General features: G+C 41.9%; 2 protein-coding genes across 3 annotated transcripts; one reads left to right on the forward strand and one right to left on the reverse strand.

Annotated features, from left to right (window-relative positions):
* Positions 1-287: 287 nt before the first annotated feature.
* On the reverse strand, positions 288-1,426 carry LOC117851367 (peroxiredoxin-2E-1, chloroplastic). The gene has a single exon (XM_034733172.2). The coding sequence runs from the start codon at positions 1,280-1,282 to the stop codon at positions 590-592; it is 693 nt and encodes a 230-aa protein (XP_034589063.1). The 5' UTR covers positions 1,283-1,426; the 3' UTR covers positions 288-589.
* A 5,085-nt stretch (positions 1,427-6,511) lies between these two features.
* LOC117852172 (stromal processing peptidase, chloroplastic) lies at positions 6,512-17,611 on the forward strand. 2 transcript variants are annotated; one of them, XM_034734151.2, is made up of 25 exons: positions 6,512-6,738; positions 6,867-7,077; positions 7,706-7,935; positions 8,401-8,599; positions 8,873-8,920; positions 9,135-9,242; positions 9,413-9,601; positions 9,696-9,992; positions 10,291-10,392; positions 10,473-10,607; positions 11,408-11,632; positions 11,765-11,968; positions 12,143-12,313; positions 12,451-12,600; positions 12,797-12,934; positions 13,044-13,271; positions 13,424-13,576; positions 13,911-14,034; positions 14,177-14,294; positions 14,630-14,750; positions 14,829-14,909; positions 15,187-15,288; positions 16,362-16,512; positions 16,949-17,063; positions 17,149-17,611. In XM_034734151.2, the coding sequence occupies exons 1-24, from the start codon at positions 6,527-6,529 to the stop codon at positions 17,029-17,031; spliced, it is 3,780 nt and encodes a 1,259-aa protein (XP_034590042.1). In that variant the 5' UTR covers positions 6,512-6,526; the 3' UTR covers positions 17,032-17,063; positions 17,149-17,611. The 2 variants fall into 2 exon arrangements, with proteins under 2 accessions (XP_034590042.1, XP_034590043.1); XM_034734152.2 differs by having other exon boundaries at positions 14,180-14,294.
* The last annotated feature ends 73 nt before the right edge of the window (positions 17,612-17,684 follow it).

The following is a 17,684-nucleotide window of genomic DNA, read 5'->3' on the forward strand; positions in this document are numbered from 1 at the left end:
AAAGAAAACAACTTGTGTGAAGCTTTGCAAACTGAAACCGTAAACATGATGAAATGGGAATGTCTAATAAAATTTTAAGGACACTGCAACACAGTCAATCCCCAATCAAACAAGCTAACCATAGCACCAAACTTAAGTGCAGAGTGCCTATATCAAAACGTCTTAGTTTGGTCAGGTGCGCATCAAAGCCTGAACTTTCCAATAAAAATGGGCTGTCTCCCTCTTTGGTCTGCACGAAAATATTGCAACTGCAACCATTGCAGCTCAGAGACGCAAAAAACATAGGATTATGACGCAAACAAGTACTAATTCCCAAACAAAACTGATATATGTCATCAGAAGTTGCCAAACAGCACATTCACAATCACAAGGAGCTATCATGCCTATACTGCCATGTTCGCTAGAACCTTCACATCAAGATAACAACTCATATGCTGAGGTGCAGTGCGCAGTATTCACCAGCCACTAAACTCAGTCGAGGTAGCAACATAACACAAGCCACCGTTGCCGCAACGATTATTCAGAGACAAAAGCTAACTTTTCAAGTAAGGGGGACAGCAAACCATGGCGGGCGAGGAGGGGTCGCAATTCAGAGCGCCTTGAGCATGTCTTCGGCGCTGCTGTTGGTGAAGGCGCCGCCCTCCTCGAGGTTGAGCACCTTGACCACCCCGTCCTCGGCCAGCAGCGCGTACCGCCGGGACCGAACGCCGAGCCCGACGGGTTTGTCGGAGAGGTCGAGCTCGACGCCCATGGCGCGCGCCAGCTCCCCGTTCCCGTCGGACAGGAGCAGCACCTCGTCCCCGACCCCAAGGCTCTCCTTCCAGGCGCGCATCACGAAGGCGTCGTTGACGGAGACGCAGGCGACGGCGTCCACCCCCTTGGCGCGGAGCTCCCCGGCCTTGGCGACGAACCCCGGGAGGTGCTTCTGGGTGCAGGTGGGCGTGAACGCGCCGGGCACCGCGAAGAGCACCACCTTCTTACCCGCCGTCAGGTCCCGCACCGTCACCGTCTTCAGCTCGCCGTCGGGGGAGTCGAAGTAGGAGAGCGTCGCGTCGGGGAGACGGTCCCCGACCGCGATGGTCTTCGCCGCCGCGGGGGCCGATGCGGACGACGCCGCGGGCCGGATTGGAGCCCCGAGGAACCCGCGGGTGCGGAGGGGGCCCGCGGCGGCTAGGCGGCGGGAGGTGAAGGCGAGGGAGGTGGTGGGGCGCGAGAGGAGGAGGCGCTTGCCGGCGGCGGTGGCGGCGGTGGCGGAGAGCGTGGCGAGGGCGGAGGTGGCCATGGAGGCGGACGGGCGATGCGGTCGAGGAATTGGCCTGGAGGTTTCTGTTTTGACTTTTGGGTGGGGGGGTGAGCCCTAGGAGGTGGGGGATTTGGGCTGGTTGTTGGGAGTGTGATGGCTGAGACCGGCGGGGCTTGGCCGATGTGCGGGGAGGCTGCCAGGTTGGTGAGGTCTGAGGTGGCGCGTGGAATGCAACGGCGGCGGCGTGAGGACGACGGCGGGGCTCGGCTTGATGTTGTTGGGCCTGGGCGCGACAGCGAGCCCAGCATTCTGGGAGGTGCTGGGCTCAAAATATGCCTTTGAATTGGGTTGGTTATTGGGCAGCATTGCCAATCCCTTATCTTTTTCACAATAGTCTAGCATTTGATTCCTAACTTTCCACACACACATATGCTCACTTGGGTCCTCCAAGTTTCAAAAGGGGATACCCTAAAGTTTCAACTTCAAGGGAAATAAGAGCAGCTCCCGTATGTAAGAAAATTGAACAGTGCGGAGAGAGAAAGAGCACGATTCGATTTACACATAGTGGGCATCGAATAGAGGCGAAATATTCCTCGGTTCGACCTCTCTAAACTCGGTTTGAACCAAGCGAATAAAAAAAATCGCAGAAAAAGGAAGCGGGTCTGGAGAAGGAGATGGCACTATGTTGGCCCACCCACTAGAGTCTGTTCGCTTCAGCTTATAAGCCGGCTGAAAAGCTGAAACAGCTGATTTGTTGTGAGAAAAAAATACTATTTGATGACTGATAAGCCAGCTCAATAAGCTGAAGCGAACATGCCCTTAGCCTCTCCGTGCCCTCCGCATCCGCATCAAGCTCGACGTTCACGCTTGCCGCCGCATCAGCATCCGATTGAGCACTCATGCTCCCCTCCGTCCGTCCCTCGCCTTCGTGGAACCCCAATTTGAGACTAAGGATCCGTAAAAGGGCATATAGAATCATAGAACTCGATTTGATGCTAAGAGCATGCACAGTGTAGACAAGGCTTCAAACATCATTAAATAATGTATCATCGGTGCTGCGTTTCAGTTTTTTTCTGCAGTGTTCGGCATCGATTTAGGGCTTGTTTGGCTCCTGTATGTTAAAGTTTAACACCCATCACATCGGATGTTTGGATGCTAATTAGAATTATTAAATATAGATTAATTACAAAACTAATTACACAAATGGAGTGTAATTCACGAGACGAATCTATTAAGCTTAATTAGTCCATGATTTGACAATGTGGTGCTACAGTAACCATTTGCTAATGATGGATTAATTAGGCTTAATAGATTCATCTCGCGAATTAGCACAGGGTTCTGCAATTAGTTTTATAATTAGTTCATATTTAGTTCTCCTCATTAGCATCGAACATCACGGGATCTCCTGTCAAACAGCCCCTCAGCAAGCCTCGTTAGCCATTTTAAGCACAACACGTCCTTTTCTTCCCTCGGGCAGCGTGCGAGCAGGCAAACAGCAGCAAGCCGGCCGATGGAAACTATATTATATTAACTGGGCATCGAGGAAAATAGTATCACCGATGCAGTTTTTCCGTTCAAGCATCGCTTGTTGCAGTGTTAAGAACGATGCCTGGTGACGAAAGAGAAAATCGGAGCATCGGTCTGGAACTACGCTGTGGGGATCCGCAGCGACCATGACGTCACCACTCGCCAGAGCTTACGTGGCGCCCCTACTTGCCACTCGCACACATGCACATGAAGCCAGTGGCAGACCTAGGATGCGGAGCCACGCAGACGTTCGTTTTTTACATACTTTTACCCTTGTTTATTTTTAATATTGGTATATAAATATCATAACTACTAATCATACTCAATAATCGGATCATTTTTGCATATGCATTGTATTTTGAAGGACATTCTATTTTCGCAGAAAATTAGATTTAATTGAAGAATATTTGGCTGAGGCTCATTACAAGCAACAACCCAGAGAAAGACGAAGGCCAGAGTCCCCAAAAAAGACCCAGGTCGATCGGCCTATGGTCCCCTGGGCCGCATTTATGCTCGTCTTCGGTGAGGACTCCTTCCAGAATACTTAGTGGCTAAGTTTCACAAGATATGGCAAGTTCACTTCAGATGGAAGCAAGCAGAAGTTTAGAAAGATATCAAGATCCATTCTTATCCCGAGGCTATCAACGTGCCAGGGCCGCATGCAAGTAAAAATAAGTTTCTAAAACATCAGAGAAGACTTGGCAACGAAACTAGACGTGAGGGGGTAAAAGGAAGGGCCATGCCAATCGGCCTACCCCTTTCCTTCACCCGTTGGCCTTCCAATTTAAATCACGGGACCTCCAAACTGTAAATACCCCGATATTTCATTGAGGACCGAGATTGGATTGAAGATTCGAAGCAGAAGGAGTCGAGGAACTCGAGGGACAACCATCTACAGAGAGTTGAGGGCCGTGCAGTTGTCCGGAGGCTAGCTTAGGCTAGGCTTTGGTCGGCGTGATCACCCTGCAAGGAAGATCCATACCGGAGCTAGGATTCATAAGTCACAAATATGGTCTCGGTGGACATCTTGTGATGAACAATCATTCATGGTGAAGTAATAGATTGGTTCCAATTCAATAGCGATCTATATGTCTCCTTTTTATGATTTCTCATGTTATGAGTTTGCTTATTCCAATCTATTTATGTAGTAGATTGCATACGGTGTTCTTGTAGTCATGGTGACTAGAATTGCATGCCTGATCTATCATAACATCTAGACATGTGCTTTATGTTCATGCCCTTAGACTGCTTGCGCTGATAGCGCTGATAGGTAGGATTGTGATAGGATCTGATGATGTTTAAGGTGGGGGTTTCGGGAGTCAGACTGGAGGTGGTGGTTTAAAAATATTTTGAATGAGAACCATATGTTTGCTTGTACAACATATGCATAGTCTAGTCTTGCTCTAGATGAGTTACCTCTTATTCATATCTGCTCATGCTTCGTATCTACCCATGTCTATTCATTCATATTCACGACCATCTTGCAACCAGAATCATGTTTTCCGATGCTTAGTTTTCCAAATCCTTTGACCTTATTTCCATGGATTGATAAACCTTGGGGAAATACTCTGAGGGAAAAGCTACAATTAATCCATGCGCTTGCGGTTCAAACTAGCGTGCTAACCGCCGTCAACACAGCTCGGGTCCAAGGTTAAAATTCCAATGGTGGTTTCATAAAAATTAGTCACATAACAAAAGGATAAATACATATAAGCTTCTACTAACATGGGATCAGCCCTGGTCCTTGTTAGTTCCTGGGTCCGCCCCTGCATGAAGCTAAGATCACTTCATGCGTAGACATACATAGAATGGAGGAGTGACATTGTCCGAATAGAACGAGCTTGTCCACTAGATTTCAGGAGACATGCGTCTATATTGCGGCGGGAATTTTTTATCCCAAAGTCAAACAACGTAGTCATTTTTAGCATATTTTTCAATGTTACAACTATAAATTTTTGATGTTGTGGACGTTTTATTTTGATGTTGCAACGGAGCGTCCGATGGGAAAATTCCCATCAGACGTCCGGTGCTAGCAGTGCCGTTTATTATAAGATTCAAAACTTCGTATTTTATGAATAAGAATTAGCTAACAATACGAAAACTTTATGGTAAAAAAAAGCTACACTGCATTTGTATTTACAATACTTTCTAATGATCAAACTTTTGCAGATACCAGTAATATGTAAAGAAAAATTATTTACCAAATTGTGATCTTTTAGATCATGGCAAATGATACCACACCTTATAATTTTGGGATGAAAGGAGTATTTGCTTAGTCCACTAAGATTTTGCTTTTTAAAAAAAGAATGCTCCAAAGATTTCATTTTTAAAAAATACTCCAAAATAGAGTATGTGAAAAAAGTCATTGCAGTTGCTAGAATAGAGTGTTATGTTGATTTTTTAACATATAATATGATAAGAAAGGAAAATAAATTATATTAATGGTGGATATTAGTTTATTGTTGTATCTATTTTTATTTTTATTTCATTAAAAATAGATGGAGTTTCAGTTAGACAACCATATAAATACAAACATAATTTACGTCTAAAACTGACATGTGGTACATGCCAAATTACAAGAAGCTCCTGAAATGACGACCTCACTCGACATACTTCACTTTAATTGTCTAATAGGAACCAATAACTATGCCTCAAAAATTTATTGTCATCAATCTTCAATTCTTGATATGAGGCTGATTGGACTTGTTATCACAAGCACCTCAACAACAACTTGCATCATGATTATTACTGATTGCAATGGAAGTTGTTGGCAAAAGGGACTCTTGCCCATATATTTTTACATTTCTTTAAATTTACTACTTTAATAGGTTTAAAGTGAACTTGGATGATATGATTTTGACGGTTCGGTATATTTAAAAATAGTTTTGAGCATTATCTATAAAATACTATAGTATGTAGCTAAAAATATCTCATGGTATTGAACCCGTGGCATGTTTGACAAAACTGTGGTTCCAACAACTTAAATTTTGCTTGAAATTTTGCGAATTTCGCTCATTTCAATGGTGACAAAAAAATGCTGAAAATGATATTTAAAACCTTGGTTCAACAATAAGAAATGATCAATAAGGGACATAAAAGCATGGCAAGAGAAGTTGGATTTAAGAATCACAAAAGAAGAGTGGATGGCTCCAACCGCTTTAAAGTTTTTTAATACTATGCTATTTCTTTACTATTCCCTCCAAATTCTAAAAATACCTTTGCATCCAAATAGGCCCAATAATACTATTATCCTATCTGTTTTATCACGGCTGGCTTCTTAATTTACGAGGAACTCACGGCTGAATTAAGTTCAATAGAAGTCACCCGAATATAGGCCTCAACTTGTACATCAAGAAAAAAACCAGCTCCTGAAATTAAAAAAAAATCCCAAAAGAGGACAGAAAACAGCCTTGCACCATGCGATGGCTGGTGTGGTCAAAGCAGAAATATCTTCGCAGTCCTGCCGAACCCAGTCCTCAAACCCAAACACGCATGTCACCCTAAAAAAAACCCAAACACGCACAAAACCCCAAGCCCAAACCCAAGCCACAATCCCGCACCGCCACCGCCAACGCGAGCCACGATATTTGCGTTGCGCCTCGTCTCCGCGAAGGAACGCGGCCGCCGTGCCCGTGCCTTCCCCGGCTTCCTTGCCTTTCACAAAAGCATTAAGAAAAAGAGAAAATAAAAAACAAACAGGAGAGCGTCCTCCTATCCTCCTCTCTCCCCCTCTCGGGCCTCGGCCATCCCACCCCGATGGCCTCCTCTCCCTTCCCGCCCGTCGCGGCGGCGGCGGCCTCCGCGCCGCCGCGCCTGGCCCCGCGCCACCCCTTCGCCGCCGCCGCCGCCGCGCGCCGCTCCTCCCTCTCGTTCCGCCCCGCCGCGCGCCGGCCCGCCCTCCCGCTCCGCTCCTCCGCCGCCGCGGCTAACCCCCTCCGCTGCGCGCACCGCCGCGCCGTCTCGCCCAGGTGGGTGCCACTGACCGTGCCAGCTCCAGTTTGTTGGGTCCATCCGTCCTGTTGGCGGGTTCGCCTCGCCCCCCCCCCCCCCCCCCCCCCCCCTTCTGACTCGCGTCGGTGTGTCGCGTGCCCTGCAGGTCGAGGAGGCGAGCGCAAGGCTTCGGCGCGGCGTCGGCGTCCGCGTCGGATTCAGCGGCGTCCACTTGGGGTGCCGCCGCGGGGAGGGACGGGTGCCTCTCGTGCTTCCCCAAGAGCAGGCGCGGCCGGTCGGGGCTCGCGAGGTTCGCGCCGTGCGCGCTCCCGCACGCGTCGGGGCTTTCGTTTCGCAGCAGGTTGAGCGGGGCTAAGGTTCGTTCTCATCCACTATTACGGCTCCAATGGATTGTCTGATTAGGTATCACGATGCTGCTCTCGCCACTTTTGGATTGCGTGAGATGAGTGCCGTAAAAAGTTATAGTACCTTACTTCTCTGGGTAGCTTTTGTTAGCTTGCTTGCTTAGCGGTGTGTGAGGGATGCAAGGGGCATGTGCTCAGTTCAGAACAATAAATGCATGGATTGGAAATTTAACCTTCTTTTTTTTTTTGTTCTTCATCAGTAAAACATTAAGTGCTACTTCCATGTTTTGTTAAGAAAAGAGGGGTTAATTTCCGCAACTCTAGAATCTATTAAAGGATCAATCACAGTTGTTTTTTAATATATGGTATGCTAATTGTTGAACTAACCTCACATTTTGAACCTAGTGAAAGGTCTTCTAAATATCAATATAAAGGAGTGACATTTTACCAGGATAGTTTTCCATGTCCCATCAACACCCTGATGGTTAATCTCAATCGTGCTGTATTGGAAGAATTATTTCTTCTGGGTAGTTGTTATGTGTTTGTTCTGATGCACTTAATCACACCTGCATCATCTTTTTGTCCTTTCTATGATTTGCAGAATGTGAACAGCCTTAATCAATCCTTCTTTAACTTTCAGGTCAGGCCTAGTCATATATTACATGCTGCTGGACCTGACGAGCCACATGTTGCAAGTCCAACATGGTCTGAAACTTCCCTTGATAAACCTGATCTGGATCATGCTATTAGTAAGGAAGAGCTTGAAGATGTTCTCAACACTCCGCTTCCTGAACACCCAAAGCTAATTCGGGGCCAATTGAAGAATGGCCTTCGGTATCTTATTTTACCAAACAAAGTTCCTGCAAACAGGTTAGAAAGCTTTCTGCTCTTTTCTAATTTTTTTTGGTGAAGTACTTCCATATCTTCTGCCGCTAGCACAAAAGTATTTTCATTGTTTGCTGTCCTGTAACTTGATTTCCTAACATGATATCATTTAGTAATGTTGGTTCCTTTCAACTGGATTTTTTTCATTGTATCATTTGGACGATGTTACTCTTAATTTCTAGTGGTTTTAGACATTAGAGGGTTTTCTTTATTTTTGAATTCAAAATTTGAATATACTTGAAAGCTGACAACTATAGGTGGAGTCTTAGAACATCTGAACTAGTGTGAAGTGTTTATCTGACTTGTTGAACAACAGACCTGTGTAATTAGTGATTAGGCGAGCAAAAATATTATCCTTTCATGCTAAGTTTTGTGCTAACTGTGAAGCAACCTAACATTACGATGATATATATGGAGGATATGTATATTACAGTTTTAACTACTTCGCAGGTTTGAAGCTCACATGGAAGTCCATGTTGGATCAATTGACGAGGAGGAGGACGAGCAGGGAATTGCACATATGATTGAACATGTTGCATTTCTTGGCAGTAAAAAGCGTGAAAAACTATTGGGAACTGGTGCAAGGTCTAATGCGTATACGGACTTCCACCATACAGTGTTCCATATCCACTCCCCAACTAAAACAAAGGTTTTTACTTTTCTATCTTTATTGAGTTTCAGTTTTCTTTGCCAAAGTTCTCAATGTCCATTTTTAAATTGTAAATAAACTTGTTAATTTGTTTAAGCCCATTTTGTTTTCTTGTTTTAGCTGTCCTTGCACGAAAAATCACATGAAAATAGACTGAAAAAATATATTTGTTGACTTTGATGTTTGAATTTTTTATTAGAACTATTGATCCTAGTTAGATGTATTTCCTTGTGGCATGTAATGTTTACATGTTAGCATGTCTTATATTCGCAGGAATATGGTGAAGACTTACTACCTTCTGTGCTGGATGCATTGAATGAGGTAATGTGTTACTGAATGGCATTCCTTTTTGCAGCTATCATCTGTCAAATATCAATTTTGGCCTTTTCTTTTTTTACCAAATTTGAAATTGGAAGCATGTCCAAGCAGTACCTGAAATTTTAGGTCAATGTTGCTCAGGTGTTTGGAAACTTTATAACAAATTCTTTCAGTTGTCATGCAGAATATAACAATTATGCCAATTTATTTTTTCCAGATAGCTTTTCATCCAAAGTTCTCTTCATCTCGTGTTGAGAAGGAGAGGAGAGCAATTCTTTCTGAGCTCCAGATGATGAACACAATCGAGTATCGTGTTGATTGTCAGGCAAGTGAACTTTTTTTACAAACTCCTAGTGTCCTTTGTTTTACCAATATGGGACTTTGTTTGAGAAGGCTATATCCTTATTGCTCCTGAAATTTCATGCGAAATCGATTAACGTATGAGGGTGCCATCTTGGTATGCTAATAATGATTCTTTTGTTTCATTTGTTTCAGTTGTTGCAACATCTGCACTCAGAAAACAAACTGAGCAACAGATTTCCTATTGGACTTGAAGAGCAAATACATAAATGGGATCCAGATAAGATCCGCAGATTTCATGAGCGCTGGTACTATCCTGCTAATGCCACTTTATATCTGGTGGGAGAAATTGATGATATTCCTAGAGCTATGCGAGAAATAGAGGTAGTCAGAAATTATATCCAAGTTTTTTTTTAAAAAAAATTGGTGGCCACTGTAGAACTATAGCAGATTGATGGGTTGAATTGTTGCATTGCAGGCTGTCTTCGAACATACTCTTTCAGAAAATGAAGGAAACCCTGTACCGAGTGGTAGTCCATTTGGTGCTATGGCAAGCCTTTTTGCACCAAAGCTCCCAGGTGGATTTGCTGCAAACCTAACTGGTGAGAAATCACCTACCACAGATAAAATAAAGCCTATAAAGAGGGAAAGACAAGCAGTTAGACCACCTGTGGAGCATAAGTGGTCCCTTCCTGGAGTTGCTCAGGATGCCAAGCCCCCAGCAATTTTTCAGCATGAGTTAATTCAAAGTTTCTCTATCAACATGTTCTGTAAGGTATGCTCAAGTTTCATGCCTGGTAATCTAAGTGATGCTTTTGTGGCCTGAGTGTAATGCCAAATGTTTTGTTAGTAGTTCCTGTTATTATATTTTTTGGGTTAACAAATCAGATCAGCCTTTGTCACAATTCCTGCAAGGTTTGATGGCTTTTGCACCTTCATTAATTGTGTCATCCTTATGTAAACAATGGTGCTTGCTGAACATGATCATTTATATGGACCTGTTGTATTTGAATAGGATACTTTCTTAACACTGCATAATTGTATATCCCTAATGTTGTTTTGCATTTGGACAGATACCTGTTAGCAAAGTTCAGACCTACAAGGACCTGCGTAGTGTACTCATGAAAAGGATATTTTTGTCTGCCCTACATTTTCGAATTAATACAAGATACAAGGTTTGTGATATTCATAAATTTCGGTTTTGTCTATTGCATCTGAGGGTTTTGGAATAATTTCCTGTCTGGACTTTGTACAGAGCTCAAACCCTCCTTTTACGTCCGTTGAGCTGGACCACAGTGACTCAGGAAGAGAAGGGTGCACGGTCACTACTCTTACAGTAACTGCTGAACCCGAGAACTGGAGAAGTGCAATCAAAGTTGCTGTTCACGAGGTTTGTTTTCCAAATCTTGTTATAGTTCATTGTATTGTATGTCTTGAAATGTATACATGTGTCTTTGATGACAACAAATCTTCAAGTGTTTAAGCTTTGAACTATTTCAATACTAGAAGAACCCCATTTATTCTGAGGTCATACGATGCAAGTCTTGGTAACTTTTACTGTTTTGTTTGGTTTAGTGCATGGAAAGTTCCTTCTTTGTTTTTTTGCACAAGTAAATCGACTAGAAACTACGACTTTTGAAAGTGAACAGAAACAAGGAATAAAAAATGGATGATAATGATATTAACCAAGATCATGCCAGCATGAACCATGCTTGAGTTTGCCCAGTCCTAGTTATGAGCCTATGTCCATCTTGAAGCCAACTAATTCAATCCAGTGCCAAATATGATGCAAATCCAATCGCGAATTAGCCTAATACTACGCTATGATGCAAGCCAATCCGGGCTCAACCCACCTTATACCTTTCCTTAAGGGCATGTTAAGCTCCTGAACTCCGCCCAAACCAGAGTTAAGAGCCAAGAGCAGCTAAAGCGTGTTTGAACCAGGTCAAATCCAGTCCTAGAGCTCTACTTTGCTCAATTGATATTCAGTATTCTTGAGCTATTTCAACTGATGTATGAAAATGGGGTAATGTCTGCCATTGATTTTTGTCATTGTGGTGCAATTGTTGAGCTGATTTTACTTCAGCATTGCGGAACAAAGATTTATTCTGCACAAGTGACTTGATGTATATTTCACCAGTTACCACTTCATAAGTGCTTTGTCCTCAACATTTCTTTGTGCTATTTCAGGTGCGGAGGCTGAAAGAATTTGGTGTTACAATGGGAGAAATGACCCGTTACATGGATGCACTAATCAAAGATAGTGAGCAGCTGGCTATGATGATTGACAGTGTTCCCTCAGTCGACAACTTGGACTTTATCATGGAGAGTGATGCACTTGGCCATACTGTTATGGATCAGTTGCAGGGACATGAAAGTTTGCTTGCAGTTGCTGAAACTGTCACCCTTGAAGAGGTACTATCATTTCTTTGTACAAATTGCAGTAGGAATTGATGGCCTCACTCCACTTTCAGCCCCTGTCCCCCTCTTTTTTAGAAAAAGAACCACTATTTTTTTTTATTATACTAATGTGGTTACCATATGCAGGTCAACACTGTTGGCGCAGAAGTATTGGAATTCATTTCGGATTTTGGAAAACCCAATGCTCCCCTTCCTGCTGCTATTGTGGCCTGTGTCCCCAAAAAGGTGCATATTGATGGCGTAGGTGAAACTGATTTTGAGATATATCCAGACGGAATCACTGAGGCTATCAAGGCAGGCCTTGGCGAACCTATTTACCCAGAGCCTGAGGTATGATGATCTGTTTCCGTATCTCTTGGTTCCTGTTGAAGCAATTTATTGGGTTAACTCAGTTCAACAGAGTTTAAAGTCTCTCTGAACCTCTGAAAACTGGAAGCATCCAAGCAGCACATGGTGTCCTGGGGCTCTGGGCTGTTTAATTGACTACGTTTATTCCTGTTGCAGCTTGAAGTGCCAAAGGAATTGATTACTCAATCAGAGCTCAATAAACTGAAATTGCAACACAAACCGTCATTCGTTCCTTTAACCGAAGAAGAGGATGTGGTGAAAGTGTTTGACACTGAAACTGGTATAGCACAGCGCCGTCTTTCTAATGGAATTTCCATCAACTACAAGGTAATTTGCTCAACTGTTTGCCTCTTGCTATTCTTCAGTGGATAGAAGAATCTTCACATTATGTGCCTATTTGCATGTATTTCAGCTTTTTCCATGTCCTTTACAGCCTTACTGAAAGTTGGTTTATGATATCACAGATCACGCAAAATGAAGCAAGGGTTGGTGTTATGCGGCTGATAGTAGGCGGAGGGAGAGCAACGGAAGATTCTGAGTCAAAGGGATCTGTCATTGTTGGTGTTCGTACCCTGAGTGAAGGTGGCTGTGTTGGTAACTTTTCAAGGGAACAGGTATATTCTACCTATGGGGTCTCATTTCTACGATGATATTGTAGTCCATCCTTTTATCTCCATAATAATACAAAAACTACCCTCTTAAGTCATAAAAAGTGACATTTTGGGTTGCCTTTCATCTTCTGAATGCTAATGTCTGTTCGGTACTACTTGTTTGGCTGTGTTCATAGAAGTTCATGGATATTAATTTCAGGTTGAACTTTTCTGCGTGAATAATCTTATCAACTGCTCCCTGGAATCCAATGAGGAATTCATATTTATGGAATTTAGATTCGCTTTAAGAGACAATGGCATGCGTGCTGCTTTCCAACTCCTCCACATGGTCCTTGAGGTATGGATATTTTTTTACAACATAACACAGTCACCTGCCTCACTGAGAACTAGTTCTTTCCAAGCAAAGGAGGTCTGATACTTGTAACATTTCCCCCTTTGTATTACAGCATAATGTGTGGCTAGAAGATGCATTTGATAGAGCCACTCAGTTATATCTGTCCTACTATCGCTCTATCCCCAAAAGTTTGGAACGTTCTACAGCTCATAAGCTTATGTTGGCCATGCTAAACCATGACGAAAGGTTTGTAGAGCCATCACCACATTCATTGCAGAAGTTGACTCTTCAGTCAGTTAAAGATGCTGTGATGAACCAGTTTGTGGGTAGCAACATGGAGGTTCGTGAATTACTTTTTCCTTCTTGTATTTCTTCTCTTTTCTCTTAAAGTGTTCTCATGTCACTTTTGCTTGCTCCAACATATATGTTTAATTTATGATTTTCTACATTTATTTAATTTTGTATCGATTTGTATTGAAATATTTTCTCCAGGTCAGCATTGTTGGTGATTTCACTGAAGAAGAAGTAGAATCTTGTGTACTTGATTATCTTGGAACTGTGAGGGCTGCAAGTTCTCCAAACACAGAGGAGCGTATTGAAAAGATTTCCTTCCGACCATTTCCATCAGATCTGCATTTCCAGCAAGTATGAAGTCTCCTGCGTCATATGTTATCATAATTGTTTCTATTATTTTAGCTGAACTTTTTTTTTCTAGTTTCACTGTTTTCTTTTGGCACAACAACATGAGAGATGATTACATGGTCATTTCAATACTGATGTTAGTTGAAGCATTAATATATTGTTACATTGTCGTTACAATACTGATTAGTTGAAACGTTGACGAGGAATGAAAAACACGTGCTTAAATATTTCATTGCCTTATAATTATGTATTTTGAACCATAGCTCTCAAATCTTTTACTGTTTCTAATGCATGTGCTTTCAAGACATGTTTGTTGATTGTGCTGCTGCTTCTCCAGGTTTATATAAAGGACACAGATGAGAGAGCCTGTGCGTATATTGCAGGCCCTGCACCTAATCGTTGGGGATTCGCTACTGAAGGAAATGACCTGTTTAATGTCATTCGGAGATCTGGTGCTGATGGTAATATCAATTTGATATGTGGCTAGATTTGCACTTCATCTCCTAGTTGATCCAAATACCTTGCAAGTTAGGCCTGGTATATGCTAGTGATTGCATAGATGTGTTGTTAGTATATTGGCTGATATTTGTCATGCTATTGCAGCAGAAATATCCGAACCAGTAAACTTGGATCTAACAGGGAAGAAACACATTGATGTTCGTAGCCATCCTCTTTTCTTCGGCATCACTTTGAGTCTGCTTGCTGAAATTATCAATTCTAGGTAAAAACTTTTCTATATGATTCTCCTGTAAGATTATTACAGCTTTTTCAAACATGACAATGTCAATAGTTTGCATACCATCTATGAAGTGCGGGTAGCTGCGCTAATACTAGTTCATCATGCTGTGGTTTGGCATGTACTAAACCTGAATTTGTCCCTATAAATTTGAATGTGTTTGTACATACCGGTTATATGCTAGCCTCACCAGTCCTGACTAGATCACATTATTGATAGTGTTTGTGCGATGGATAGTTTTCTTCTTTTTTTGAGGGAAAGTTTTGTTGGGTATTTAGCTGGCAGGCCTAACATAATGTGCTGCACTGTTTTGTTGCCAGGCTATTTACAACAGTTCGAGATTCCATGGGATTAACATATGATGTTTCTTTTGAATTAAACCTTTTTGACAAATTGGATCTTGGTTGGTATGTGATCGCGGTCACTTCAACTCCAAGCAAGGTATTTTACTTAGTCCTATTGAATTCAAGTATTTTGTGTGCTACATTTTATAATACATCTTATCATCTTTGATGCCAGGTCCATAAAGCTGTTGATGCATGCAAAGGTGTCCTGAGAGGATTACATAGTAGCCGAATTGTGGAAAGGGAGCTCGACCGGGTTAGTTGAACTTTGCAATTCTTTTTCATTCTGTAGTCAATATCGCAGAGCCAGTATGTGTAGGAATATGGTTCTTGTAGATCTATGGCGTGAATCAGTATAAAAAGATTAAGTTTTGGCATATTAATTATACATGTAATTTTAAATACTTTGAATACACATTTTGAAAGTTTGAGGTATACACTTTAAAATACTTTTTGTTTGAATACACATTTTGAAAGTTTGAGGTATATTGAACTTAAAATGCTCTTTTATCATCTGAAATGCATAATTTCAGGCAAAGAGGACGCTATTGATGAAACACGAGGCTGAGACAAAGACAAATGCCTACTGGCTTGGTTTGCTAGCCCATCTACAGTCTTCATCTGTGCCAAGAAAGGTAAAAATTCATTTATTGTTTGTCATCACATATCCTCAAGAACTAAGGAACCAAAATGAAGTGATTATCTTCTTGAGCTTTTCTTGCATTGGCACTGTTTTCCTTGCTAGAAACTCATGTTCTAGCTAATCTTGCTAGATTGTTGGCAACTTTGAATAGTTTCTGAATGTAACTTTGGCAAGCCTGCTGACCTGATACCATCCCTTGGGCATGCTATGACAAAATATAATATCTAGTCACAGTTTTTTCAAGAATATGCAGGAGAGCTATTTATTAGTATTGAGATGAAAAGGAGTTTACAGCCACATGCAATACAGGGTTTTTAAACTGGGAAAGTAATAGCAACTCTTACCAAAAATGAAACTAAAATTACTCTACTGGCCTGAACAAAATTTGGCAGCAGTTCTCTCTGCAACAGAAGGAAAACAGAAACGATATTGTAGGCCATGTCACCTGGCTGCAGTTGTAATCTTCCCAGCATGGTATATTGAGAAAGAAGTTCTATTGAATTTGATGGTATATGAAGAAACAGAAACAATAAATGTGGATGGCATTTAGTATTTGTAACTTATTTGTTGGAACTTAGGAAACCTGTCAGCTTCCCGCACACGGTATATTAAGAAAGAAGTTCTATTGAATTCAGTTGGTTTATTAAAATTGCTCTTCTGGTTTCTAAGTTCTAACTGAACTCCACCCAGAAGATGGCCATGAGTGGGGAAGAACAATGATTAAATCTGAAAAGTATCATGTCTAGATGTCTGAACTTGAACTAAATGCTTGCTATGGACCTTTTTTGGTTATGAAGAATCTAGAACAGTAGCTGGGCGTGTTGTGGGCAAAAGAAAGTAGTGCTAATATCTAATCATGTTAGTGTTGAATGGAGTTCTGCATCTTTTCCTTCATCTATTAACTTATATTGCTTATAGGACCTATCCATTTATTATTAGTTGATGGAGCTCTTCTGCATCTTATCCTTAATTTATTAACTTCAAAAGCTCAATTTGCATCTCTGTTTTTTTGTTGCTTTTGCTGGTTTGTTGTCTTAATATCATTCATGTGCTCCAAAACTGCAGGACGTATCATGTATCAAGGAATTGACGACATTATATGAAAGCGCCACAATCGAGGATTTGTATCTTGCATATGAGCATCTGAAAGTTGACGATTCTTCTTTGTTTGCTTGCATTGGAATTGCTGGTGCTGAATCTGGTGAAGATACAAATGGTAATAAGCTACTAATGCTAAGTTAAACTTTAATCATGTGGTCACTATTATATATCAAATTACATAGATTTATCATGAGAATGGTATTAGTGTGTTCATTATGAGAAATACTTCTATATTGATTTAGTCCATCTTTTTTCAGTAGGTATATAGAAAAAAGAGTAATGATCAAAGGTGTGTGTTCATGTCTGAAAGCAATAAGTAAAAATGAACCGGAAGTTATTCAATTACCAAAAATAGTTCCTAACCTTACTGTTTACACTAATCAGCCCGAATTGTTTTCAAACTTGAGCAAGAATAGTACTCCGTCGTAAATAAAACAGCCATTTTGTGTCATGTAACTTGTTCGCATGAGGGGTAACAGCATATATTGGCTAAACACATCCAAGATTATGTCATCTGTTGTGGTTTTATCCCTTTTTTGTTTGAAATGCAGATGATGAGGCTGATATGGATCTTCATGGCATGGCTCCCATGGGAGGCCGGGGTCTTTCAACAATGACCAGACCGACCACATGATCACCACCGTTTGGAGCACCAGCCCTTCCAAGGTGCGATATATTAAATGCTCCGTGTTACTCTGCCACTGACAAAACTTGACCTTCTAATCAGAAATGGCCATGTTGCTTACTATAGGGATCAACCTTGCTCCTGAAGAGAGGAGCCACATGGCCCTAGCAGATTACATGTTAACAAGTCGTTTCCGCCATGTGCTGTCGGGGACCATTGAAAGCATTTCGATCAGGGCAACTATTACTTCCTGTGAGCCACAACCAAAAGCCCGGTTGTTGCATTTTTTGAGAAACATTGAGTTGATTGTTGGCAAGGTCTTTGAAGGCCTTATTAAGACCATGTAGGTTCACATGTACAGTAAAGAAGGTTGATTCTTGCATACAGTTGTTGTAACTAGGTCCTTCGGGGCATTGCAGAAGATAGGATGACACTAGAATGGCAGAAGATATTGCGCAGTCAATAAAGCACAAGGCATCTGTAACAAAGTAATGCACCATAGGCTTGTAACATTGATGTCATTGTTTTCACTGAATAATGTAATACTATAATAGTTTATAATAAATATATTTACCGTTTTGTTGGTGCTGCTGCTGCTCTCTTCTTCTACGTCTGTGTTTGTGCGATTAGGCGTCGTCACAGAAGGAAGACGACGCCCGAAT

Source organism: Setaria viridis, chromosome 4 (genome assembly GCF_005286985.2).
Source record: "Setaria viridis chromosome 4, Setaria_viridis_v4.0, whole genome shotgun sequence".
In the NCBI taxonomy this organism is placed as follows: Eukaryota; Viridiplantae; Streptophyta; class Magnoliopsida; order Poales; family Poaceae; genus Setaria; species Setaria viridis.

Excerpts from the sequence above, each read along its gene's own strand:
- LOC117851367 (XM_034733172.2), bottom strand. The coding sequence starts at position 1,282 with ATGGCCACCTCCGCCCTCGCCACGCTCTCCGCCACCGCCGCCACCGCC.
- LOC117852172 (XM_034734151.2), top strand. The coding sequence starts at position 6,527 with ATGGCCTCCTCTCCCTTCCCGCCCGTCGCGGCGGCGGCGGCCTCCGCG. Across the intron at positions 12,601-12,796 it reads GTAACTTTTCAAGGGAACAG|GTTGAACTTTTCTGCGTGAA; the intron begins GTATATTCTACC and ends TATTAATTTCAG. Across the intron at positions 13,272-13,423 it reads TTGTGGGTAGCAACATGGAG|GTCAGCATTGTTGGTGATTT; the intron begins GTTCGTGAATTA and ends TATTTTCTCCAG.